Genomic DNA, 26819 nt, shown 5'->3' with positions numbered 1-26819 from the left:
ACTCTGTTGTACACGAGAAACTAACACAACATTAGAAATCAACTATATTTCAGTACCAAAAAAGAGAGCGAGAAAGAGAAAAAAAGGAAAAAAAAAATGGTGATGCAGTGGTTAAGACTCCCATGCTACCAACGAAGGGTGCCCAGGTTCGATCCCTGGTCAGGGAACTAGATCCCACATGCATGTCGCAACTAAGAGTTCACATGCCACAACTAAGGAACTGGCGAGCTGCAACTAAGGAGTATTAAGGAGCCCTCCTGCCGCAACTAAGGAGTCCACGTGCCACAACTAAGAAGTCCACATGCCACAACTAAGTAGCCCACATGCCACAACCAAAGAGTCAGAGAGCTACAACTAAGGAGTCGGCGAGCCACAACTAAGGAGCCTGCGAGCGGCAACTAAGACCCAGTGCACCCAAATAAAATAAATATTTAAAAAAAAAAAGAAATGGTGAGAGCAGACATCTGTGTCTTCTTTCTGATCAAAGGGAGAAAGCTTTCAGTCTTTCACCATTAAGTATGTTGTTAACTTATAATTTTTAATAGGTGTTTTTAATCAGATTGAGAAAGTTCCTTCCTATTCCTAGTTTGTTGAGAGTGTAGTTTTGTTTATTTGTTTTGTTTTTTTAATCATGAAAGGGTGTTGTTTTTATCAAATGCTTTTTCTGTATCTATTCTGATGATGGTGTGACTTTTGTCCTTTAGTCTATTCATATTGTATAATACATTTATTTTTGTATTGTTTAACCAAACTTTCATTCCTTAATATAAATCCTACTTTACCATGGTGTATACTTCTTTTTATATTTTGCTGAATTAAGTTTGCCAGTATTTCTTTAAGAATGTTTGTGTTTCAAGGTATATCAGTCTGTAATTTTCTTTTGTTGTGGTGTCTTTGTTTAATTTTGGTATCAGTGAAATATTTTGGGCCTTATAAAATTAGAAAGTGTTCCTCCCTCCTGTTCTATTTCTTGGAAGAATTTTTGAAGGATTTGTGTTAATTCTTCTTTAAATGTTTAGTAGAATTCATCAGTGAAGTCATCTGATCCTGGGCAATTTTTTTTTTTTTTGGAAGTTTCTGACTGCTAAGAAACAGACTCACAGACATAGAAAACAAATTTATGGTTACCAAAGGGGAAAGGGAGTGGAAGAGGGATAAATTAGGACTTTGGGATTAGCAGATATAAACTATATACTATATATAAAATAGATAAACAACAAGGTCCTACTGTATAGTACAGGAAACTATATTTAATATCCTGTAATAAACTACATGGAAAAGAATGTGAAAAAGAATATGTATGTATATGTATAACTGAATCACTTTGCTGTACATCCGAAACTAACACAACATTGTAAATCAACTATACTTCAGTAAAAAAATTTAAAAATTTAAATTTTAAAAAGGAGAGGGTTAAACCTGGGAAAAATGTATATATATTTTCAAAACATGTCTGATAAAGGATCTGCACCCAGCATACACAAAGAACTCTCAAAACACAACAATAACAAGTTGGGCAATAGATTTTGACAGACACTTCACCAAGGAACATATATAGGTCGCAAGTAAACACATGAAAAGGTGCTCACAACATTAGTTATTATAGAATGCAAATTAAAATCATGAGATACCATTGTATACCTATTTGAATGGCTAAAATTAGAAAGAATGACTATATCAAGGGTTAGCAGAGATATGGAATAACTGAAACTGTATATACTGTTTGGTGGGAATATAAAATAGTATGTAAAATTTATACATAAGTTTGGCAGTTTCTTAAAAAGTTAAACAGATACCTATCATATGACCCAGTCATTCCACTCCTAGCTATTTACCCAAAAGAAAAGACAGCATATGTCCACACAAAAACTTGAATACTTTCTCTGTTATAGCCAAAAACTGGAAACAACGTATATGTCCATCAAAAGATGAATGAATAAACAAAGTGTGGTATATCCATACAATGGAATACTGTCTTAGCAAAAGGAATCAATTATTGACACACACACAAAATAATTAAACCAAGTAAGAGAAGTCAAACATAAAACAGTACATACTACATGATTCCATTTATATAAAATTATAGAATGTACAGACTAACCTACAGTGACAGAAAGCACGTAAGTGGTTTCTTATAGATGAGTGGGCTAGAAAAGGTGAGAAAGAGGCATTACAAAGGTATATGAGAACACTTTAGGGATAATGGATATGTTCAGTATCTTGACTGTGGTGGTGGTTTCATGGGTATATATCAATACATATGTCAAATTTATCCAATTGTACACTTTAAATATGTGCAATTATACCTCACAAAAATCTCTTTCAAAAAACAAGTAATATTACCTTTCCTTTCAGCTCTAAAACAAAAATAGTGTGTTCTCTTTCCTTTCTACCCTTGATGGTATTACTTCTAAAACACAGAACTAAAAAATTTTTCCCATATTCTCTGCATTTTCAAAAATGAACCCTTAGAATTTCAATCTTAGGCACAGATTTTAAGGCTGCAAAGATAAAAATATATTGACAAGACTATATTCCCCAACTACCTATTTCCACAATCCAATACAGACAGGAGTCCTGCCCCTGCTATCTCCCTTTACAGGGGGATATATCTGACTCCAATCAACTTTCCTTTGCATCCTTTGAAATGGCCCAAAGACATCCTTTGAAAAAAATATTGCCACTGTCACACCTTTCAATCTTCCACACTGCCTTTTTTTGGTTTCCTATCTTCCAGTTTTCCTTGGTAACTAAAAATGATGTCTATACTTCTATTTAGTTTCATTTCATTTTCTCACATCTAACAAATTTTAATTTTTTTAAAGATATATTTAAGAGTAAGAAAAGTATTTCTACACACTTACCTCAAGTACTGGTCCAGCTCCAAGAATAATTTGTTCCACTCCACTGGCAAATCCTTTCTGACTGAGGGCAGTAAGGTGATGAATAAGAAAGTTTGTGCTTTGAGTCTTCCCAGAACCACTCTCTCCTGAAATCACGATGCACTGATTCCTTTTGCGCTGAAGCATGGCATGATAAGCTACATCAGCCACAGCATAAATGTGAGGCTCAAGTTTTCCCAACTGGTGGTTATCATACATTTTGACATATTTGGGGTTATAAATAGGAAGAAACTTGAATGGGTTAATAGCTATTAGAATACTGCCAACATAGGTGTAAATTTTTTCATGCTTAAAGCGATTTCGTAGGTTTTCTAAGAGAGTTTTCTCATTCAAATCAGGTAAGCTACATAAATCATCAAAGTCTTTTTGTTGAGGCTGTGGAAGAAAACCCCGTTCCATCATCCTGCGACGTTCTTCTGTTACCCGTAGCCATGACTGAAGACTACCATAATGGATTGATCCATCAAGGTTTTTTTCTCTCAGAAGAAAACGGTAGTCCTCTCCACTCAGGCGATTTTCCAGAGCCATTCGGGGCCACAACATCATTCGCTGAACTGGACAGTCTGTTGGATTGAGTATCCATTCTTCTCCACCAAATTCTTTTACCTCTGCTAGAACGTAACATTTTGTTTTGTCAAGATGAAGTCTGTTTATAAGAGAGTCAATCACCTCAGCAGCTGTGGAGTTTTTTCTGGCAGGAATTGGACAGTAGATTGTCCCTTCTGAAATTGTCCCAGGATATATACGTAATGTATGTTCATTATCCTCAAAGCGTCGTCTTCCTCCATCATTTATATTCATATTGGATCCTGTCCCATCAGCATGGATAGTATGTGTTCAAGACTGCACAAATCATTTTCGTGGCAAAAGAACTGCTGCAACATAAAAGATGTGAAACATTAAGGAGTCACATTACACAGTCACTGCTTTCTGAAGCTCAAAAAAAGGAGGCTTAACAATCAAGTTGATTACACCTTTTAGGACAAAAAATCCTAACTCTTCTCTTAGTATAAGAACCGTTCTTGAAGACAGTCTCGTTGAGATCACATAGTATTTCATACTATTGTCCAAATCTGTACACTTCCCAAAACAGCCAAAATTTTTTCAGTCTTTTGTTATATTAATAATTCCAAACCCAAAGAGTAAAAATAAAAATTAATTTGTCCTCTACTATCTTGAATGTTTCTAAGGTACCTGGGAATAGAATCAAGTTCTTTCCTTATATATGAAAAGAGCCTCACTGAAGACTGGCTTAAGATGGACAGAACAGTCACACAAATTTTATCACCCCACACCCAAAAGCTCTTAAGGTTAAAGCAAAACCGAGAAAGAGTGCATCAATAGAGCAAAAATTTGTGAAATTAAAAACAGTAAGAAGATGAGATCAGATAAACAGAAATTAAACTAGATGAAGTTATAACCAAGAAAACAATGAGAGAAACCTGCTATAGAACAGACATATTTTCAAGGACTTCTGGACTCTGCCTCCCTTAAGGTGAAGATGTAAAGGGAGCAACAAAATTGATCCTGCCCCTGGCTTGCCGAACAAAGCTGACAAAATTATACAACTAGGCACCATTACAAATTTTATTCAACCTTCCCTTTTCCTTCAATGCTGCCTTTTTATCTAACTTTATTTCATTTCTTACAAGTATTCTGCATACCCTCCAATTTTCTCAAACCCCACATATATCACACCTCTGAAAGAATGATTTCAACTTTTATATCTAACTGAGAAAACAGTGATTTCTTTTAAATGACTTCTCCAACTCAAAATGTATTCCTATTTTTATCTCATCTCTGTTCTTCCATTTCTGTCTACAGAGAAAATGTTCCAGATCCTTCCCATTTCTTAGCATCTCCATCAGTATCTTGCCCCATCAAAAAACAGCTCCCAGGGCTTCCCTGGTGGCACAGTGGTTGAGAGTCCGCCTGCCGATGCAGGGGACACGGGTTCGGGCCCCGGTCTGGGATGATCCCACATGCCGTGGAGCGGCTGGGCCCGTGAGCCATGGTCGCTGAGCCTGCGCGTCCGGAGCCTGTGCTCCACAGCGGGAGGGGCCCCAACAGTGAGAGGCCTGCGTACCGAAAAAAAAAAAAACAGCTCCCATATGCTATCCATCTTTCCTTTTTCACTTATTGCATCCTTTAACATATAGATGCTGTTATTTTTTTAAAAAAGAAAAATACCTTCAGTTGCTTCTCTCAGACTACTACACTACTTTTGTCAAAGTCCTCTCTAATGAAGATACTCTGTTTACCTTTTTCCTAGATGATCTTTCAAAAGCAGAGAATACTATAGAACATATAAAAACCAGTCATAAATCTACTACCCAAATTCACCGTTTGAAAACTGATGTAATCACTCCAGATTATTTTATAAACAAACAAAATATTAGAGAGATAATTAACGCTCCTTCCTTTGCTCTGCAGAGGTAACCATTATCCTGAGGTTGGTATTATTCCCATACATGCTTTTATATTTTTACTACATATGTGGGTCCCCATAAATTATAGATAGTATTGTTTCCAATTTTTAAGCTTTAAAAAAATTGCTATACCAAATAGTCTGCATCTCACTGTAACTTAACATTGTCTTTCCTATTTATAAATGCTGATACATGTAACGTTCATTAATTGCCAAGCAATATGACATGGTATGTTGGCTCATTAATTGGAACAAATGTACCACTCTAGTGGGAGATGCTGATAATGGGTGAGGCTATGCATATGTGGGGGCAGGCAGGGGATGTACGGGAAATCTCTCTACTTTCCACTCAATTTTGCTGTAAACCTAACACTGTCCTAAAAAATAAAGTCTATTTTTCAAAAACTCCCATTGTATGCTTATACTACAATTTATCTATCTACTATTAATTAAACCACAATTTATCAATCTACTACACTAAATCCTTCCATTGAACGCTTAAAATGTTTCCAGTATTACACTATTAAAGCAATGCTGCAATTCTCATACATGTCTCTTCATGTACCTTTGCTAGAATTTCTCTGGACTGTAGACCTAAGAGTGAAATTGCTGGGTTTTAAGCAAAACCTTCAACTTTACTAGATATTAACAAAATGCTCTCCAAAGCAGTTGTACCAACTGACTATTTCACAGCCGGTGTAGGAAGAGCTCATGTTTCTCTGACTCCTTACCAAAAGTCAGTATTGTCAGACTTGAGTTTGTGCCAATATAAGAAATATAAAAAGGTATTTCATTACTTCAATTTGTATTTCCTTCGTGACTAGTAAGGAGGGGCAACACTTATCCTATCATTTGCCATTGGGGCTATGATTGTTTATTCATTTTCCCCTTTTGACTTGTCTTTTCCTTATTAATTTGAATGATTTTTCATATATCCTGGATATTAATCAATTTCAGCTGAATGAGTGACAAATATCTCCTACCATTCTGTAGCTTATCTTTCTATTTTGTTCATGTTGCCTTTTGTTGTAGAGAAGTTTTATTTTTAATAAATTTATCAATATTTTACAGGTTATTTCTTTTTTAAGAAGCAACATTAACAACAATTGCAGTTAACTCTTATGTGCTTATCTGTACTAGTCATTTTTCTAAGCATTGCACATGGATTATTTAATCCTCACAATTCCTCCCTCAGGGTTGTTTTTATCATCATCATCCTCATTTTACAAATGAGAAAACACAGAAATTTTATAGAACTTGACCAAATGTAATAAAGTTGAGATTTGAAGCAGGCAGTCTGGCTCTAAAACCTACATACTATTATCTCCCGGTATCGTTTTTTAAAATCCTCCTTTATCCTAAGGATATAAAGTTATTATCTTTTCTTCTAAAAGGCCTAAATTTTGCTTTTCTTACGTAGGTCTTTTAACGCATACAGAACTTATTTTCATGTATGCTGTGAGATAGGGCTTGTAATTATTTTCAAGTCAATTCAGATTAGCAAATGAACCAGCATCACTGAAGAGTCTAATCTTTCCCCACTGACCTATAATGCCACCTCTGTCATGTGGCAAATTCCAGATAAGTATCAATCTGTTCTGGGCTCTGTATTGTTTTCCACTAGTCTATTTATCCATCAATAAGCCTGTCTTACCTATTACTGCTCTATTATAAGTTTTGATATCTGGAGGGCATACCACCTCAATTTGTTCCTCTTTAATGTTACTTCGGTTATGTTCTATAAAAATTTTAAGATCAGCATATCAACTACAATAAAAAACCTTTTGGTGTTTTGATGGACATTGCAATGATTTTACAGATTAATACTGGAAAAGACTGACATCCTGCTGACTTCCCATTCATGAACACCATGTGTTATCTTTAATCACACTGTTTTCACTTCTAAGGTTTCTGTCATTTTCATACAATGTTGGGTTTTTCTTAACATCTTTATTGGCGTATAATTGCTTTACAATGGTGTGTTAGTTTCTGCTTTACAACAAAGTGAATCAGTTATACATATACATATGTTCCCATATCTCTTCCCTCTTGCATCTCCCTCCCACCCTCCCCATCCCACCCTTCTAGGTGGTGACAAACCACCGAGCCGATCTCCCTGTGCTATGCAGCTGCTTCCCACTCGCTACCTATTTTACGTTTGGTAGTGTATATATGTCCATGCCTCTCTCTCACTTTGTCACAGCTTACCCTTCCCCCTCCCCATATCCTCAAGTCCATTCTCTAGCAGGTCTATGTCCTTATTCCTGTCTTACCCCTAGGTTCTTCATGACTTTTTTTTTTTCCTTAGATTCCATATATATGTGTTAGCATACGGTATTTGTTTTTCTCTTTCTGACTTACTCCACTCTGTATGTCATATAGTTTTTAGAGATACTACTCACTTACTTACCTCCTTGAAAATCCTAAATAATATATAATCTGATATTTTTCAGGCTCATATTTTAATGTCATCAGCGTGAACTGCTCTTCTGATTGTTGATTTTATTTCTTATGTTTCTCAGCATTAGATGACTTAATTTGTTTGAGAACTTAGCTTTAGAGGTGAACTTTTTGATGGAAGACTTTTGTTTTTCATACCAACATTTACTAAGAACCCACTATTTACTACTTTTTTTAAACAAAGCCACAATACCATTAATCACACCTTTAAAAATTAATATTTTTTAATACGACTGGTCAGTGTGTGATTTCCCCAGTTATCTCATAAATATTTTTCTTACAGTTGGCCTATTCAAATCAGGAGATCTGTCCTGCAGTAACAGTAAGAATATGCTCTAAGCTAGGAGGTTTCTAGCTGTAAAGCTATGTTTGTGTTCCCCTGAATCCGTAGGTATAAAGCCTCGTATAAACTGTGGCTTCTGGCAATAGAAAGCAGCAAAGCTATTCCTTACAGTCATGCAGGCTGTGCTGTGTACTATTTCAGGAGATGCACTGCATAACTGTAGTCTGATCTGTAAAGGTGAATAATATGGCAGCCCCAGGGGATTTCTCTGGCAGTCCAGTGGTTAAGAATCCGTGCTCTCAATGCAGGAGACACAGGTTCGATACCTAGTCGGGGAATTAAGATCTTGCATGCTGCACGGCATGGCCAAAAAAAAAAAAAAAAAAGGCAGCCCCAGAGCTAAACTCAGAAATACCTTTTTCAATAGAGGAGCCCTACCTACCCTGGCCCATGGTTACCAACAGTGAGCCCAATTCCAATGACACTTCCACATTATCTCAGAGGCCAAAACCTCAGATGCTTTCCCTGCAAGCTCCCAGACATAAGCCCCAGTCACTGCTTTGTGTTCTATTCTCTTTCCAAAATAGAAATGCTTACCTTTTTGAGCCCCATTTATGTCAATTCAGTTTTCTCTTTTTGTTACTTTATCAGTCTTTGCTTTGTGTTTAGAAAGAAGGGGTTGCCTCAAAATATCGTGACTAGTAAGGAGGGGCAATTCCCTGGCAGTCCAGTGGTTAGGACTCTGAGTTCCCACTGCAGGGGGCCCCAGTTCGATCCCTGATTGGGGAACTAAGATCCCGCAAGCTGCGCAGCATGGCCAAAAAAAATTTTTTTAATTAAAAAAAAAAATCGCTCTTAAATACATCTTGACAGCAATCCGTGAGTGTTTATCAGAATCATCTAGGGAAATTTTAAAAATATACATTTCTAGGCCCAATAATGGTTCTGAGGTTGGAACAACTAGGCAATTGTTTTGTTGCTGGTCCAGAGAACAGCATTTGGGAATCAGTGGTCTATATATCCACTTTCCACTCCCTTACCACCCTTTCCACATAGCAAGCTACTGCCAATGTTCTTTAAAAACGTCACCAATTACCATAACGTTGCCAAATCCAAAGGTCTTTTCTCAAGCCTCATCTTAACACACCACACTGTAGCGTTTGACTAATGTGGCCATCTTCTCATTCTTAAAACTGCCCTCACATGACAATTCTTTTTCTTGTAATCTTCCTGATAGGTTGATTCTTTTTCTGAATCAATCTTACAGTTCCTCTTCCACTACCTCACTTTAAAGATAAAAATATTCTCCCAGTTTCTGGTCTCAACCCAGTGCTCATCTATCTGGATGATAACATCTAGTCCTCTATAATTTATACTGTTTCCTATTACCTATGGATGCTTTTGCACTACAGTGGCAGAACTGAGTAGTTATGACAGAGACCATATAGTCCACAAAGCCAAAAATGTCTATTATGAGGCCCTTAGAAGAAAACATTTGCCAACCCCTATTCTAGGATAACCACTAAAAAAAATAGGGAAAAAGTATAACTTCACAACTAGTAGAATGAAAATACGGCATGATAAAAAATAATCAATATAAAGGAGGGCAAGGGGGGCATTTAGAACAGATGGAGCAAATGGAAAGCATACTAAATATATAAGTACCTGTATTAAGTGTGAATGCTCCAGTTAAAAGACAAAGATTGCCAGAGCAGATTTTTAAAATCCACCTCTGTGCCGTTTTCAATAGACACACATGTATAATATGAGGATACAGAACCTGAAAGTTAAAAAAAAATAAAAAAGAAGATATACCATGTAAATTCTAGCCAAAAGAAAGTTGGTATAATCAAAATAACTTCAAGCAAAACGGAAAAAGAAAGTTGAGTTAAATATCTCTAAGGCCCTTTATAGCCCTTACATACTGTAAGACTAGGTTTACACCTGAGACAAAGGTCTCAGGATATCACTAGTGACCCTGAAAAGTAGAAAATAGAAAAGGACTGTAAGAAGTTAAACAGGAAGTGACAGATTGGCAAGTAGACTAGCAGGTGTTGCTCATATCAAAGGAGAAGAAGTATGAGTGAAATGTTTATTAGGGGGCTCGGCAGCACACCTTTATGGTTATAAATAGAATCAAGCAGAGAAAAAGGAACTGAGAACTTAAAAAAATGAAGGTCTGATGAGCCAAGGTTCTTTGGTGAGCAAGACAAAATAAGATTTAGGTCAAAGGCAGACAGGTAACTCTCACAGAAAGAAAAAACACTTTTTCTGAAAGAATTAAAAAAACAAAAAAAAAAGGATGGGTTGAGGAACAGCTTTTCAGGTAAGATGTGACAAGAGTGCATGTTAGGGACTTCCCTGGCGCTCCAGTGGTTAAGACTTCACCTTCCAAAGCATGGGGTGGGGGTTTGATCCCTGGTTGGAGAACTAAGATCCCACATGCCTCGCGGCCAAAATACCAAAACGTAAAACAGAAGCAATATTGTAACAAATTCAATATAAAGACTTAAAAAAAAAAAGTACATGTTAGCTGATATTTATCACTAGATAGGCTATAGGAGCCCAATTTTGTTTAGTATTTATTTTTTAATTTTATTTATTTGGTTGTGCTGGGTCTTGGTTGCAGCAGGCGTGCTCCTTAGTTGCAGATTGCAGGCTCCTTAGTTGCAGCATGCATATGGGATCTAGTTCCCCGACCAGGGATCGAACCCAGGCTCCCTGCATTGGGAGCGTGGAGTCTTAACCACTGCGCCACCAGAGAAGTGCCAGCCCAATTTTAACCTATAGTATATCAATACCAACTAAAAGCTAAATTTGGTGCTGAAAGAAAAAACATCTTGTAGTATTTCAACTAAAGAAAGGGTGATGGAAAAAATGAGTCATCGTATGACACACTATAGCATAGGTATACGGACATCTATTGGTTTAGTCTGTCCCGTAAGTAATCTATACCTTCTTCTGGTGAAAGTAATGTGTTTTCCTTTGAAGAACTACTCCTCCTCCCTTGTCATATGACACAGTTTGAATGGACTGACCTCACCCCCCACTTAGTTGTGACCCTCACCCCCCACTTAGTTGTGACCCAGGCCCAGCCAATCAGTTTATTCCATTCCCCCTAGTGACAGTGGCTGCTTACTGAGATTCCCTATTGGAAATATGCTGTAACTATTAGGAAAGAAGCATTTTTTTTTTCGCTACTAGGGCTGCTAATCTAGAAAAATGTAAATCTAGAGCTATTGGCAGTCGTCTTCTCTGAATGCATAGAAGAAGCCTCTCTGCAGTAAAAGAAATGAACTAACTCAACACACAGCAAAACCTTATCAACACTAAGCCACTGAATCCAGCTGTGCCTCAGATAAACTCAACCACTGAACCTCTTGTTAAGTGTGCCAATCAATTCCTTTTTATTCCCTGAGCCACTCTGAGTGGGGTTTTTCTGTTCTCTGTCAACAAAAGAACCCACTACAACAGGTTTAGTATAATATCCTTTGATAATATAGGCATCCCTTGTTATACAATTCCTCATATCCAAAATCTCACAATCTAAACTCAGGAACCAAATATATTTGAATACACTTCTGGATACTTCCTTCACTATCATGCTATTTGCTATCCACTTGCATAACCAAATAAATTCAAATAAGGCAGTACCCCCCTGGACATCCAAATCCACTATCAAAACTGAAGAATTAAACAGATTTAGATAGTGAAGGATACTTGCAATGCCAACCATGCAGAAATATGGCAAGGGATGAACAATATAACGTCAAATGAAAAAAACATAAACTACAAAATTGTATATAAAAGTATACATATATATAAAATGAACCACAATATTAGGCTTTGGGGAAATCGTCAAATTTTCCTTTTATAGTGTTCACCAAAATTAAGTCTGACATGCATTACTTCATTTGAGTTGAACAGCAATTCTCTGAGACAGGAAACAAACTATTACCTTTCAAAATAGAAAATTAAGGCTTAAAGAGCAAAAAAAAAAATCTATAAAATTGATAATAAATATTTCAAATCAGCAGAGAAAAATGGATTACTCAATAATGATATGGGGATAAATGACTAATTTTAAAAATAAAATAAAACTATGCATATTAGGAATTACTGGCACTTATATAGCGTCAGATATTGCTATATTTTTCATAAAGAAAATTATTTAATATTCTTTTTATGCCCTATCCCAAAGTAGTTATTTCAAAAGTACATGCTAACAGAGAAAAACAATGTGGTGAGACAGTTGCTGTGGTCAGTAGGGTGTGGTTCAGAATAGGCTAGCTTATGACATCCACTGGACTGAGTTAGAAGAGACTAATTATAGAGGAAAACTATGGTGAAGGAAACAGAGTTCGGAATACAGTTTCCTTTAAATCAGAAGTTCAGCAAAAAAAAAGATAAAAAGAAATAACTAAAGATTTTTAATGCAGTGTTCTGTCTTTGTGCTAATAAAACTTAATTTTCAAAAAATATGCACTGTTGCTTTTACTTTTTTATCAAAGTTATTTTTCAAGAATAAAAAAGAAGTGTCCTTTCTCTTTATACTTGCTTTATCATAGAGATCTATTTATGAACGTTAGCAAGCAGGATCATATATTATCACTCAGTGACAAGAGGACTGGAAGGACAGAATCAGGCAAACGTATATCTGAAAAATAAAAATCCAGCTTTGTTACAGCTTCACTCAAAGCAAGAGCCTCACCAGTACATTTTGAAAGAAGAACATTCTACTATCAAGGTAGGGTCCATTTGAGAAAACATTACTGATTTGTGTACTGCTATAAATTTCATGGTGGGAGAGCTATTAAACATTTTGAACTTATTTTAGAAAAATGACTCCGGGAAAGTGGTACTCAAGAGCTAATATTCATGTTTCTTCATTTTTTAGTACTTACAACTGAAATGTTCTACAAATAAATATATTTATTACCATACTAATGTATAATCACATACGGACACACCTTGGAGATATTGCAGTTTTCGGTTCCAGACCACCACAATAAAGTGAATATCACAATAAAGCAAGTCACAAAGATTTTTTTGGTTTCCCGTTGCTATAAAAGTTATGTTTACTCTATACTACAGTCTATTAAGTGTGCAACAGCATTATGTCTAAAAAATGTACAGACCTCAATTAAAAACTACTTTATTGCTAAAAAAAAGTGCTAACCATCACTGAAGCTTTCAGCAAGTTGTAATCTTTTTGCTGGTGGAGGGTCTTCCCTCAATGCTGATGGCTGCTGATCGATCACAGTGGTAGTTTCTGAAGGTTGGGGTGACTATGGCAACTTCTTAAAATAAGACAACAATGAGGTCTGCTGCATCGATTGACTTCCTTTCATGAACGATTTCTCTGTAGCATGCAATGCTGTTTGACAGCATTTTACCCACAGAACTTCTTTCAAAATTGGAGTCAATCCTCTCAAATCCTGCCACTGCTCTATCAACTAAGTTTATGTAATGTTCTGAATCCTCTGTTATCATTTCAATAATCTTCACAGTATCTTCACCAGGAGTAGATTCCACCTCAAGAAACCACTTTCTTTTTGTTCATCCATAAGAAACAACTCCTCAGCCAATCAAGCTTCACCATGAAATTGCAGCAATTCAGTCACATCTTCAGATTCCACTTCTAATTCTAATTCTCTTGCTATTTCTACCACATCTGCAATTACTTCCTCTGTTGAAGTGCTGAACCTCTCAAAGTCATCCATGAGGGTTGGAATCTGATTCTTCCAAACTTCTGTGTTGACATCTTCTCATGAATCACAAATGGTCTCAATAGCATCTAGAATGCTGAATCATTTCCAGAAGGTTTTCAAATGACTTTTCCCAGAACCATCAGAGGAAATCACTATGACAGCTAGAGCCTTATGAAATGTTTTTCTTAAATAATAAGACTTGAAAGTCACAATTACACCTTGATCTGCAGAATGGACATTGTGTAGGGGGCATGAAAACAACATTAATCTCATACATCCCTATCAGAGCCCTTAGATGACCAGGTGCACTGTCAGTGAGCAGTAATATTTTGAAAAGAATCTTTTTTTCTGAGCAGGTCTCAACAGTGGACTTAAAATATTCAGTAACCCATGTTATAAACAGATGTGACAGCATCCAGCCTTTGTTGTTCCATTTTAGAGAACAGGCAGAGTAGATTTACCATAATTCTCAAAGGCCCCAGAATTTCTGGAATGGTAAATAAGCACTGGGCTTCAACTTCAAGTCACCAGCTGCATTAACCCTTAACAAGAGTCAGCCTGTCCTTTGAAAACAGGCATTGACTTCTCCTCTCTAGCTATGAAAGTTCTAGATGGCATCTTCCTCCAATAGAAGGCTATTTCACCTACATTGAAAATCTGTTGTTTAGCATAGCGACCTTCATTAATTACCTTAGCTAGATTTTCTGGATAACTTGGTGCAAATTCTACATGAGCACTTGCTGCTTTGCTTTGCACTTTTATGTTATGGAGACAGCTTCTTTTCTTAAACCTCATGAACCAACCTCTGCTAGCTTCAAACTTTTCTTCTGCTGCTTCCTCACCTCTCTTAGCCTTCACAGAATTGAAGAGAGTTAGGGCCTTGCTCTGGATTGGCCTTTGTTTTAAAGGAATTGTAACTGGTTTGATCTTCTATCCATACCCCTAAAACTTTCTCCATATCAGCAATAATGCTATTTTGCTTTCTTATTTGTGATGTTTACTGGAGTAGCACTTTTAATTTCCTTCAAGAACTTTTCTTTTGCAATCGCAACTTGGCTAACTGGCACAAGAGGCTTAGCTTTCAGCCTATCTCAGCTTTTCGACATGCCTTCCTCGCTTAGCTTAGTCATTTCTAGCTCTTGATTTAAAGTGAGAGACGTGCGACCCTGCCTTTCACTTGAACACTTAGAAGCTACTGTAGGGTTATTAATTGGCGTAATTTCAATATTTTTATATCTCAGGGAATCGGAAGGCCTGAGGAGAGGAAAAGAGACGGGGGGAACGCCCAATCGGTGAAGCAGCCAGAACACATACAACATATGCCGATTAGTTCATTGTCTTGTGTGGGCGTGGTTGTGGCGCCCCAAAACAATTACAATAGTGACATCAAAGGTCACTGATCACAGAGCACCATAACAAATACAGTAATAATGAAAGTTTGAAATATTGAGAGAATTACCAAAATGTGACTCAGAAACACAAAGTGAGCACATGCTGTTGGAAAAATGGTGCCAATAAACTTGCTTTAATGCAGTGGCCACTTCAATTTGTAAAAAATTCAGTATCTGTGAAGCACAATAAAGCAAAGTGCCATGAAATTAGGTACGTATGGGTTTTCCCTGGTGGCACAGTGGCTGAGAGTCCGCCTGCTGATGCAGGGGACACGGATTCTTTCCCTGGTCCGGGAAGATCCCACATGCCGCGGAGCAGCTGGGCCCGTGAGCCATGGCCGCTGAGCCTGAGCGTCTGGAGCCTGTGCTCCGCAACGGGAGAGGCCACAGCAGTGAGAGGCCCACATACCGCAAAAAAAAAAAAAAAAAAAAAAAAAAAATTAGGTACTTATGTATATAAACATACATGTAACTTATTTAGATATGCAAATATTTGTAAACTACGCAAACTATGTGTTTTGTAATGATTTTTTCTTGCAAAGGTCCCCAAATACTTTTTTGCTGAGTGAAAAAAAAACAGATACAAAAAGATACATACTAAATTATCCAATTTATATGAAGTTCACAAACAGACAAAATAAATCTATGGTTATAAACTTCAGAAGCATGATTCTCTTTAGGGGAGAAGGAGTTTTGGAGGCAGGGCACGAAAGGAAGCCTTATGGAGTTTTATAAACATTCTGTATCTTGATTTAGATGGTACATAAGCAGGTATATACCTAGAATTTTTAAACTGTGATCACTGAATACTTGTGCACTTGCTATATGCTACATCTCAATAAAAAAAGAGGAAAGGGACTTCCCTGGTGGCACAGTGGTTAAGAATCCACCTGCCAACGCAGGGGACATGGGTTCGAGCCCTGGTCCGTGAAGATCCCAGATACCGCGGAGCAACTGAGCCCATGTGCCACAACTACTGAGCCTGCGCTCTAGAGCTGGCAAGCCACAACTACTAAGCCCACGTGCCACAACTACCGAAGCCTATGTGCCTAGAGCCCATGCTCCACAACAAGAGAAGCCACCACAATGAGAAGCCCACGCACCGCAATGAAGAGTAGACCCCACTCGCTGCAACTAGAGAAAGCCCACGCGCAGCAATGAGGACCCAACACAGCCAAAAATAAATAAAATTTTTTTAAAAAAAGAGGAAAAACTTTAGCATAAATAATGAGATTGGTTATTTGAAGTTAAAATGGTATTCCATGTAATAAATATCAGTCTGATATTGCAGTTACTACTGCTAAGTTAATGATGTCTCAAAATTACACTTACCATAATCTCTAAATACCTTGAGGAAGTGGAAAATTAGCATCTAAATATTATTCTGAAGATTTATTTTTTTATTGAAGTATAGTTGATTTAAAATATTATATTAGTTTCAGGCATATAATCACATAGTGATTCAACATTTTTATAGTTAAATTATATAATAAGAGCTATATGTCCCTGTGCTATACAATATATCCTTGTCGCTTGTTTATTTTATTTATTTATTTTGCCATACCACACAGCATGCGGGATCTTAGCTCCCCCTGGCCAGGGATCGAACCCGTGCCCCTGCATTGGAAGTGCAGATTCTTAACCACTGGACCACCAGGGAAGTCCCATTGTTTATTTATTTTATACACAGTGGTTTGTATCTCTTAATCCCATACCTCTATCTTCCTCCCATCCACCATGGTAACCGCTAGTAGTTCTCTATATCTGTGAGTCTGTTTCTGTTATATACATCGGTTTGTTTTATTTTTTAGATCCCACATATAAGTGATAATATAAAGTACTGTCTTTCTCTGTCTGACTTATTTCACTAAGCATAATACCCTCTAGGTCCATTCACATTGTTGCTAATGCCAGTATTTCATTCTCTTTCATGACTGAGTAACATTCCATCATATATATAAACCACATCTTCTTTAGCCATTCATCTGTTGATAGACACTTAGGTTGCTTCCACAACTTGGCTATTGTAAATAATACTGCTATGAACATTGGGATGTATGTACCTTTTCAAATTAGTGTTTTCATTTTCTTTGTATATATACCCAGGGGTGAAACTGCTAGATCATAAGGCAGTTATTTTTTTAGTTTTTTGAGAATCCTCCATACTGTTTTCCATAGTGGCTGCACCAATTTACAATCCCACTACAGTGCACTAGGGTTCCCTTTACTCCACATCCTTGCTAACATTTACAGACTTTATTATTTTTTTGGCTGCGTTGGGTCTTCATTGCTGTGTGCAGGCTTTCTCTAGTTGCGGTGAGTGGGGACTACTCTTCCTTGTGGTGCGTGGGCTTCTCATCGCAGTGGCTTCTCTTGTTGTGGAGCACAGGCTCTAAGCATGCAGGCTTCAGTAGTTGTGGCACACAGGCTCAGTAGTTGTGGTGCACGGGCTTAGTTGCGCCACGGCATGTGGGATCTTCCCAGACCAGGGCTTGAACCTGTGCCCCTGCATTGGCAGGTGGATTCATAACCACTGCGCCACCAGGGAAGTCCTATAGACTTTTTGATGATAGTTATTTTCACAGGTAGGAGGTGGCACTTCATTGTCTTTTCTTTAATTTTTAAATTAATTTTTTTTGGACTATAGTTGCTTTACAATGTTGTTAGTTTCTGCTGTACAGTAAAGTGAATCAGTTACACATACCTCATTATGGTTTTGATTTGCATTTCTCTAATGATTAGCAATGTTGAGCATTTTTTCATTTGCCTCTTGGACATCTGTACATCTTCTTTGGAAAAATGTCTATTCAGGTCTTCTGCCTATTTTTTAATCGAGTTGTATTTTTTTGATATTGAGTTATATGAGCTGTTTATATATTTTGGTTATTAACCCCTTATCAGTCATATCATCTGCAAACATTTTGTCCCATTCAGTAGGTTGTCTTTTCATTTTATCAATGATTTCCTTTGCTATGCAAAAGCTTTTAAGTTTAATTAGGTCCCATTTGTTTGTTTTTGCTTTTGTTTCTTTTGCCTTAGGTGACAAATCCAAAACAATATTGCTATGATTCATGTCAAAGAGTGTTTTGCTTATGTTCTTTTTTAGGAGTTTTATGGTTTCAGGTCTTACATTCAGGTCTTCAACCCATTTTGAGTTCATTTTTGTATATGGTGTAAGGGAATGTTCTAATTTCATTCTTTTACATGTAGCTGCCCTGCCTTCCCAGCACCACTTATTGAAGAGTCTGTCTTTTCTCCATTGTATATTCTTGGCTCCTCTGTCGTAGATTAATTGACCATAGTGTGTGGGTTTATTTCTGGGCTCTCTATTCTGTTCCACTGATCTATGAGTCTGTTTCTGTGCCAGTACCATGTTGTTTTGATTACTGTAGCTTTGTAATATAGTCTGAAGTCTGGGCATGTGATAACTCCAGATTTATTCTTTTTTTTCAAGATTGTTTCAGCAATTGGGCATCTCTTGTGGTTCCCAAAGATTTATTTTTTTTAGTGTTACACTTGATGTTGAAAAACACAGGTTTGAACTGTGCGGATCCACTGACGTGCAGACTTTTTTTCAACAGTAAATACTACAGTACTATATGACCCAAAGTTGGTTGAATCCACAGAAATGGAACCACAGATATGGAGGAATCACAGATATGGAGGATGAACTATACCCTAGAACACGAATTTTCAACTGCACAGAGGGTCAGCACCCCTAAGCCCCATGTTATTCAAGGGTCAACTGTATTTTAAGAGTTTCAAAATAATGGACCTTTTGCCATTCTACAGGGACACCATGTGAAGACTAGACTATAACCAAAACATGAATCTTAAACAACTTAAAATCTCTCCCTCTACAAGATAAATTTCGATTCTTTGTAAAATTACATTTTTTTCTTAATACACCAACATAATATGAATGGAGTACTTATGAAGCGCCTGTGCTTTATATATTTAATTAATAAAATTTCAGAAACTTCTAAATGTCTATTTATTCCAATAAAAATCTTTTAAGGCTATAAAAAATGTATATTGTTTTACTCAGCAAATTTTCTACTCTATAGAAACTCCCTCAAATTTACTCATAGTTACAAAACAATGCATAGTTTGACAGAAAAACTAAGAATCCTATAATTTTTTAGAATTCTTAATGAAAACACAAAAATCCTATTTGTATATAGACAAGAAAACTATAAGTGACTTTTTCTAGTCATTTATGTTGAAGTTTCCTTTTACTAGGTCAATGATATTTGCCTACACGATTATCAAATCATCTTTCCATGCTCCTCATGGACAGAAACCTGTATTTCAAACAGCTTTCCCCCTAGGCTCCCATTCTCTAAATAAACGATTAAGTGAACATGCATTTAGTGACTCCTATGAGCTCAGGAATGTGTTCTACATCTCAACAGTACTTCACTTCTCCGAAGTGAAATTCCATAACATTTCCTTTATTTCATTCATAGCTTTAAGAAAAATATCTCCTCTTTATTGAGAACATATAGTTAGACACTGTGCTGTGTGTTTTATATGTATTACCTCATTTAATAAGAAATGTACGCTATTATCCTCATTTACAGATGAAGAAACCAATTCCAGAGAGGTTATATGATGTTCCCAAGATAATATAATCAGTACATGGATGATCTGGAGTTAGAAGCCAGGCCCCAATTTCTCAAACAATTTGCTTAGCAACTTAGCACAAATAAGAAATATGATAATAATTAATAATAATAGCAATAAACACTCATATAGCATTTACTATGTGCTTAAATCACTTAATCCTCATAACAATCCTAATTAAATGTATACTATTATTATCCCTGTTTTACAAATGAAGAATTTGAAGCACATGGAGGTTGCCACTTGTCTAAGGTTATAGGTTAGTAAATGGCAGAGCCAAGATTTGGACCTCAGTGGTCTAGCCATAGAATTTGGGTTCTTAACTACTGTGCTACTTTGCCTGTCATAAACTGCCTTACATTATAGTTGATAAGGGACATATCATATTTTCTCTATGAAATCATAAGCTTTTAGAGAACAGAGATCAAGTCTCAGCATTAGGTTTTCTCTGACATAGGGACTAGGGTCCTAAGGAAGGCTTCTTTGCAATAGTAATGTTTGAGCTTAGCCTTGCCAATGAACTCCAAATGGTATATCTAATTGCTCAGTTCATATTTGGTAGTCTCCCCTACTAGTCTATAGGCTTGTTAAGGGCAGAGTATTTCTTTGTCTTTATATCTGCTACACAACGTTTAGTACCTAGTAGAAACTCAAAAAATGTTTGTTGAATAAATACGTGAAACAAAGGGCTGTACCTCATGATGCCCCCATCAACAGAATCAATAATATAATAGAGGTTCATAAGCAATTATATAATTTGTGATAAACTACTATCCGGCTGTTAAAGTAGACAGGAGAGTAGGAAAAGAATGTAATAAAGAGTAGAAACATATATTACTTATAGCCAGCAGTAAATACGGGAATAAGCAAAACAAAGAGAGACTTTGTCTTTTTCTTAATTTACATATTTACAAATTTTTATTTCTTTCAAGATATCCTTCATTTGAGCACCTCTCCCTTTGACTTTCAACGATAATCAGATACTAGGGAAGTTCATCTACAGGTTGATCCACTTAGGAGCTCCATAGATGTCTGCATATTTTGGAGATCTTGTTGACAAGATATACTCAATCACTACAAAATGCACATCAAAATACTGAGACTCAGCATCACTTTCCACATGCTTAAGTTTGTGCAACCAAAATTCAGCACTTATTTTGGCCTTGGAATCTTTCAACTCTACTATACTTTGTCTATGGAACACATCCTTTTGTAATATGATATCCTCCAGGTACTTAGTGGCCTTTCAGATGTGCATACTCTCAAGCACTTGAATAGTTTCACAGGTATACTTTAAACTCAGATTTGAGTCCTCCATATTTTGAGGGGCTTTCAGAAGCAGTAGATCCTTTGAACAGACTATCTCTTCTTGTCCACTTTGAAAGAAGTCCACAGACTCTTCAGTCGTTGTCCCTACTACATTTTTTATCTGTCCTACTTTTCTATCCTTTTAACAATGATTCTAATGTTCCTTTTATTAACTATTGTTGCTCGATTCCTTCATTCCAGACAACTTAGCCAACTTGCCAAAACTCTTCAACAATTAAACACTCTGAGAACAAAAAAAAAATTACCAAGGAAACAAATGAACAAAGTAATTTTTTATAGCTAGAAGTTCTTTTCCTGTGAAGGGCCAGATAGTAAATATTTTATGCTTTGTGGATCACATATAGCCTTTGTCACATACTCAGGTTTTTTGTGGTTTTCTTTCGCTCTTTTAAAGGTTCAAAAATGTAAAAACCATTTTTAGCTTTCAGACAATACAAAAACAGGCCACCTGCCGGATTTGGCCTGTGGGCAGTAGTTTGTCTATCATTATACTAGAGGGCTTAAGTGTGTTATTTTAGTTATCAGTAGCATTCAGGGAGCTTCTGGGAGGTGGTAAGAAGCCTATAGGACAATGAATGAGCCAACTATTCTAACATATGGGAGAAATGCTCGAAGCTAAGAGGAATAGGTAGTGCAAAATCAGAAACAAACTTGGCATGGTTGAGGAACAGAAAAGAGCTTAGTGTGGCTGAAGCAAAGTATTCAAAGAGGAAAATGATCAGAGATGAGGTCAGAGGTAGAAAGGGACTGGATTGTCTAGTACCTTGCAGTCTGGGATTTTATTCTAAACGTAATAGAAAGCCTAGGGTATTGTATTGTTTTGTTTTGTTTTTATATACAGGGAATGATACAACCTGATTTATGTTTTTAAAAGATTATTCCACTTGCTTGAAAGAAAGTGGATTAAAGGACAGAGGGAGGAAGGGGCAGAAGCAGGGAGACCAGTTAGGAGGCTGTCGTAGTAGCCCGGGCAAAAGATAATGGTTGATGGATAGAGTAGTAGCAATGGTGACAGAAAGACGTAGACAGATTGGGTATGCATTCTGGACTCACTGATGGATTAGAGGTGGGAACAAAGACAACACCCTGGTTTATCTGACTGAAAGTAACCAGGTAAACAGTGGTTCTATCTACTAAAATGGGGAAAAGGGAGTATAATAGGTTTGTTTACATTCATTTGTTGATGCTGTTTTGTTGTTGTTTGGGAGGGAGGGGGGAATATGGCTTAGATTGCCTTTGGCCATATTAACTCTAAAATACCTAGAGGATAGGCAAGAGGAAATATCATGTAAGCAAATGGATATACAAGTCTGTAAAAGACATGAGAATAGGACTAGAGATCTGGTACTTATTAGCATATGGATGGCATCTGAAGCAATCAGACTAGATGAACTCACACACACAGGCTGCAGATAGAGAAAAAAAACTATGACCAAGCCCTTTGGTCACCAATGTTTAGTGGTCCAGCAGAGAAAAAATGAGAGTCAAAAATAGAGCAGCTAATGACTTAAAAACACAGAGTAGTAACAGTAGTAGTAATAATAGTAATAATGGTTAACCCTTAGAATACTTATTATGTGCCAAACTATTCATTTGAGTCATTAAATCTTAGAACAACTTTGTGAAGGTAAGCCCTATTATCTCCATCTTCCAATGAGGAAACTGAAGAACACAGGATAAACAGCCTCCTCTAGATGATACATCTAAGTAGAGGAAAACCACCAGACACATGAAGGGTCATGAAAAGAGAAGTATTTCAAGAAGCAGCACATGAAGTCAGATAAAGATAAGAGAAATGACCTATGGATATGAAACCACAGAAATCATTTGTGAACATTTCTGTGTTTGATTCATGATTGTAGCTAGTTGAGTCTGGGAATGTACCTCAATTTCCTCATAGGGTTAGTGTGACAGATAGTTAACATATGAAAAGAATTTAAAACAATATCTGGCACATAGTAACAGCATATAAGTTTTGGCAGGTATTATTATTATTATTGAGCATCCCATTACATACCCGTTACCTGAAGCAGGCATCTTATCTTTCCTATTATAAATTATTCATGGTTAGTAACCTATTTTTATAGTATCCTCTAATAATATGAATATTTAAGACATTGTGGATATATAGGAACCACTTATTCCCAGAAGTTAAAGCTAAACCACTGCTGACCACCTGTCGGGTATGACCTTGCATTAAGTCAGCATTTACCTCTAAAGACCATAAGACCTATAACAGATCAACAACTTGCAACATTTGCCTCAGATACTTTAAAGTCATTTAAGTGGCTCCTGTAACTAGGATGAATCAGAAAGTGTACCTAACTCAACCAATTGACCATTGCAATTATCAGGGTTTATGGAACATCGAAAAACCATAACCAAGTAATGCATTTGGCAACAGCCATTAGATCTAGGCATAACCCCTGCTCTAGTAAATTTATTCCATAGATCCAGCGTAGTGTTTTGAGATATACATCTCAAGGGAATCTAAATTAAAATATCAATGACAATCTCAGAAGAACTGAAAGAAGAAATTTAGATTAAGAAGAGCCACACTTTGAAATAAACAAATACATAAACTATAGCTGGGATTAACTGTTTAGCAATGGTTCACCATGGCAATGATTTTATAGGAAAAGCCCCCTGGAGAGTTAAAGACAGCTAATGCAAAGTAGCTGTGTGACCTGGGACAAGCTATTTAATTGGCAGTTATTATTGACTGCCATTTAATCACAGCAGGGGTTTGCAAACTTTTTGCATAAACGGATAGACAGTAAATATGTTAAACTTTGCAGGTCATAAGGTCTCTTTCCCAAATACTCAACTCTGTCCTTGTAACACAAAAACAGACATAAACAAAATTTTATCCTCATAACACCTGGCTTTTACTCATAAAAGCTGAAATCCAGGAAAAAAATGAACTGATGAAAAGTTAGATTTGACTAGCCATTCCTGTCCAATTATAATAAAAAATAAACATGCTCCATATCGTTTATATCATCTTCAATGGAAACAAAAAGGAAAGCAAAGCTTAAGGCACTTGGACATGCCAGCAAATTTGTCGATACTGCTAAGGAATTAATAGAACACCACTTTTTCAACTGTGTAAATGAAGAAACTACTAAAATTTCTAACGAATTTTTAACTCAACTAATAAAATAACATCATGTTGAGGCTTCCTCTTCTAATTAGAATATATAAGATCATAAAAGAGAGTCATCCCCACCATAAATTAAAGGAAAAAATCTGGACAAACTACTAAAAGTTAGACAAAATTAATTTTTTAAACCCATCAGAAAGCTGAGAACACAAAGAAGTCTAAAAAAACTCAAATCCATAGAGGGACAAGCCATTTTCAGGTAAAGAAACAAGTGACCAGTTTCAACTCTAATGCCATGGTGAGCAAAGGGGCAAACAACTCTATCAACCAATAAGATGGACTGAAATCCAGAGGAATCCCACAGCAGAACAAATCAACACAACCTAAAAATTCTTCCCCAGGAAGGTTTCAGAGAGTATGGAGCACGCATAAACTTAGGGGTAGACTAGGAGGGCAGAGTGGGATCTTCTGGAGAGTGGTAAGCCAAGTGCAGGGCTATAAAGAGATCTCTAGAATCTAGCCGTACTTAAATTCCAAGCTCTGTTGTAGGGTGGAGATTGAATCCATCCTCAAAACACTGGAAACCAAAATTAACTATAATCCAGCCCATTTATAATTCAATTCTATGTCAGAATGAAGACATTAGCCCTTAACCCTTTTGGTCTATCTGAGGAGTTAGCATGCTTTATTCCAGGAGGAAGCAGTTATAAACGTCATTCTATCTGTTCTTTTTACATATAATATTCACATGCAATAAAAATTAATGGACATTCAAAGAATCATGAAAATGTGACCAACAGGCAAGGGAAAAAATTCAAAACAAACCTACACATGACCCAGATGTGGGAGTTAGCAAAAACTTTAAAATAAATCTTATAAATACATGTTTGAGAAAAATATGGATTTAATATATTTCGGCAGAGAAATGAAAACACTGGGGGAAAAAAAGAGCCAAATGGAAATTCTCAAACTAAAAAAAAAAAAATTCAATATCTGAAACAAAAAGTTCACTGAATAGGCCTGACAATAAACAAGTTATAGAAAAGATCACTGAATGCAAGAAATCAATAGAAATTATCCAACTAAAGCATAGAAAAAAAAAAGTACAGGATTAGAGTCAGATATCTGTTAAGTAATATCAAACAGTCTGGAAAGAGATGAAAAAGAGAATAGGGTAGACGACATATTTGAAAAGAAACTGGCAGAATTTTTCCAAAATTGATGTAAAAGTAAGTCCACAGGTCCAAAAAACTCAGCAAACCCCAAGCAAAATAAATTACAAAGAAAACTGCACTTAGGTACATCATAGTAAAACTGCTTAAAATCAAAAATAGGGACCTCACTGGTGGTCCAGTGGGTAGGACTCCACACTCCCAATGCAGGGGGCCTGGGTTCAATCCCTAGTTGGGGAACTAGATCCCGCATGCATGCCACAACTAAGAAGCCTGCAGGCCGCAACTAAGAAGTCTGCATGCTGCAACCAGAAGATCACTCGTGCTGCAACTAAGACCCAGCGCAGCCAAAATAAATAAATTAATTAATTAAAATAAATCTTTAAAAAATCAAAAATAAAGAAAAAATCTTTAAAATATCCAAAGAAAGGACAATTTACATTCAGGTTAACAACAAGAATGACAGCTGACTTTTCATCAAAAACAATAAAAGCTAGAAGATAACAGATAATGTATTTCAACCGCTGAAAGAAAAAAAAAAAACAAAAAACTGTCAACCTAGAATTCTAAACCTTGCAAGAAATATCCTTTAAAGATGAATGTTAAAATAAAGATATTTTCAGACAAACAAAAGCTGAAAGAACTCATCACCAGCAGATATACAAGAAATACTAAAGGAATTTCTTCAGACTCAAAAGAAAATAATCTCAAATGGAAGTCTGGATCTGCAGGAAAAAATGAAGAGTACCAGAAAATATTGGGAACAAAAAAGGTATGTCCACTCTCACCACTTCTGTTCAATGCTGTACTGGAGGTAGTAGCCAGTGCCATGAAGCAAGAAAAAGAACTGAAGGCATAAAGATTGAGAAGGAAGTAAAACTATCTTTATCCTCAGATAACAGGACCATACACAGAGAATCCAATTTAATTTACCAAGTTCAAATGACACAAAGTCAATATATACAAATCAAGTAAACTCTAACTACTAATACAACAAAATTGGAAAAATGAAATTTAAAAATACCATTTACAACAGAATCAAAAAACAACAAACACTTAGCAGTGAAGTTAGCAAAAAGGTGTGAAAGACCTCTAAAATGAAAACTATGAAACTTTGCTCAAATAAATTAAAGACAATCTCAATAAACATAGAGCTATACCATGTTCAAGAAAAGGAAGACTCAATATTATTAAGAAACAAACCTTCCCCAGATTAATCTATAGATTCCACACAATCCCAATCAAAATCCCAGCAAGTTATTTTGTGGATATCGACATACTGATTATAAAGTTTAAATGGAAAGCAAAAGACCCAGAAGAGCCAACATAATATTGAAGGAGAAAAACAAGGTTGGAGAATCAAACTACAGGACTTCAAGACTTACTATAAAGCTACAGTAATCAAGACAGTTG

The 26819-nt window shown here is 36.3% G+C and overlaps 1 protein-coding gene across 5 annotated transcripts in view; it reads right to left on the bottom strand.

Annotated features, from left to right (window-relative positions):
- Window positions 1-26819, bottom strand: part of MYO9A (myosin IXA) — a 270235-nt gene that overhangs the window by 219978 nt on the left and 23438 nt on the right. For 4 of the 5 annotated variants that reach the window (XM_079912006.1, XM_079912009.1, XM_079912008.1 and 1 more), the window contains exon 2: window positions 2865-3778. In XM_079912006.1, the coding sequence (XP_079768132.1) occupies window positions 2865-3704 (840 nt within the window). In that variant the 5' untranslated portion in view covers window positions 3705-3778. The remainder of the gene's footprint in view (window positions 1-2864; window positions 3779-26819) is intronic. The other variant, XM_079912007.1, reaches the window with a different exon arrangement.

Source organism: Stenella coeruleoalba, assembly GCF_951394435.1.
Source record: "Stenella coeruleoalba genome assembly, chromosome: 2".
Lineage (NCBI taxonomy): Eukaryota > Metazoa > Chordata > Mammalia > Artiodactyla > Delphinidae > Stenella > Stenella coeruleoalba.
This window is presented reverse-complemented; position numbering and strand designations above follow the sequence as displayed.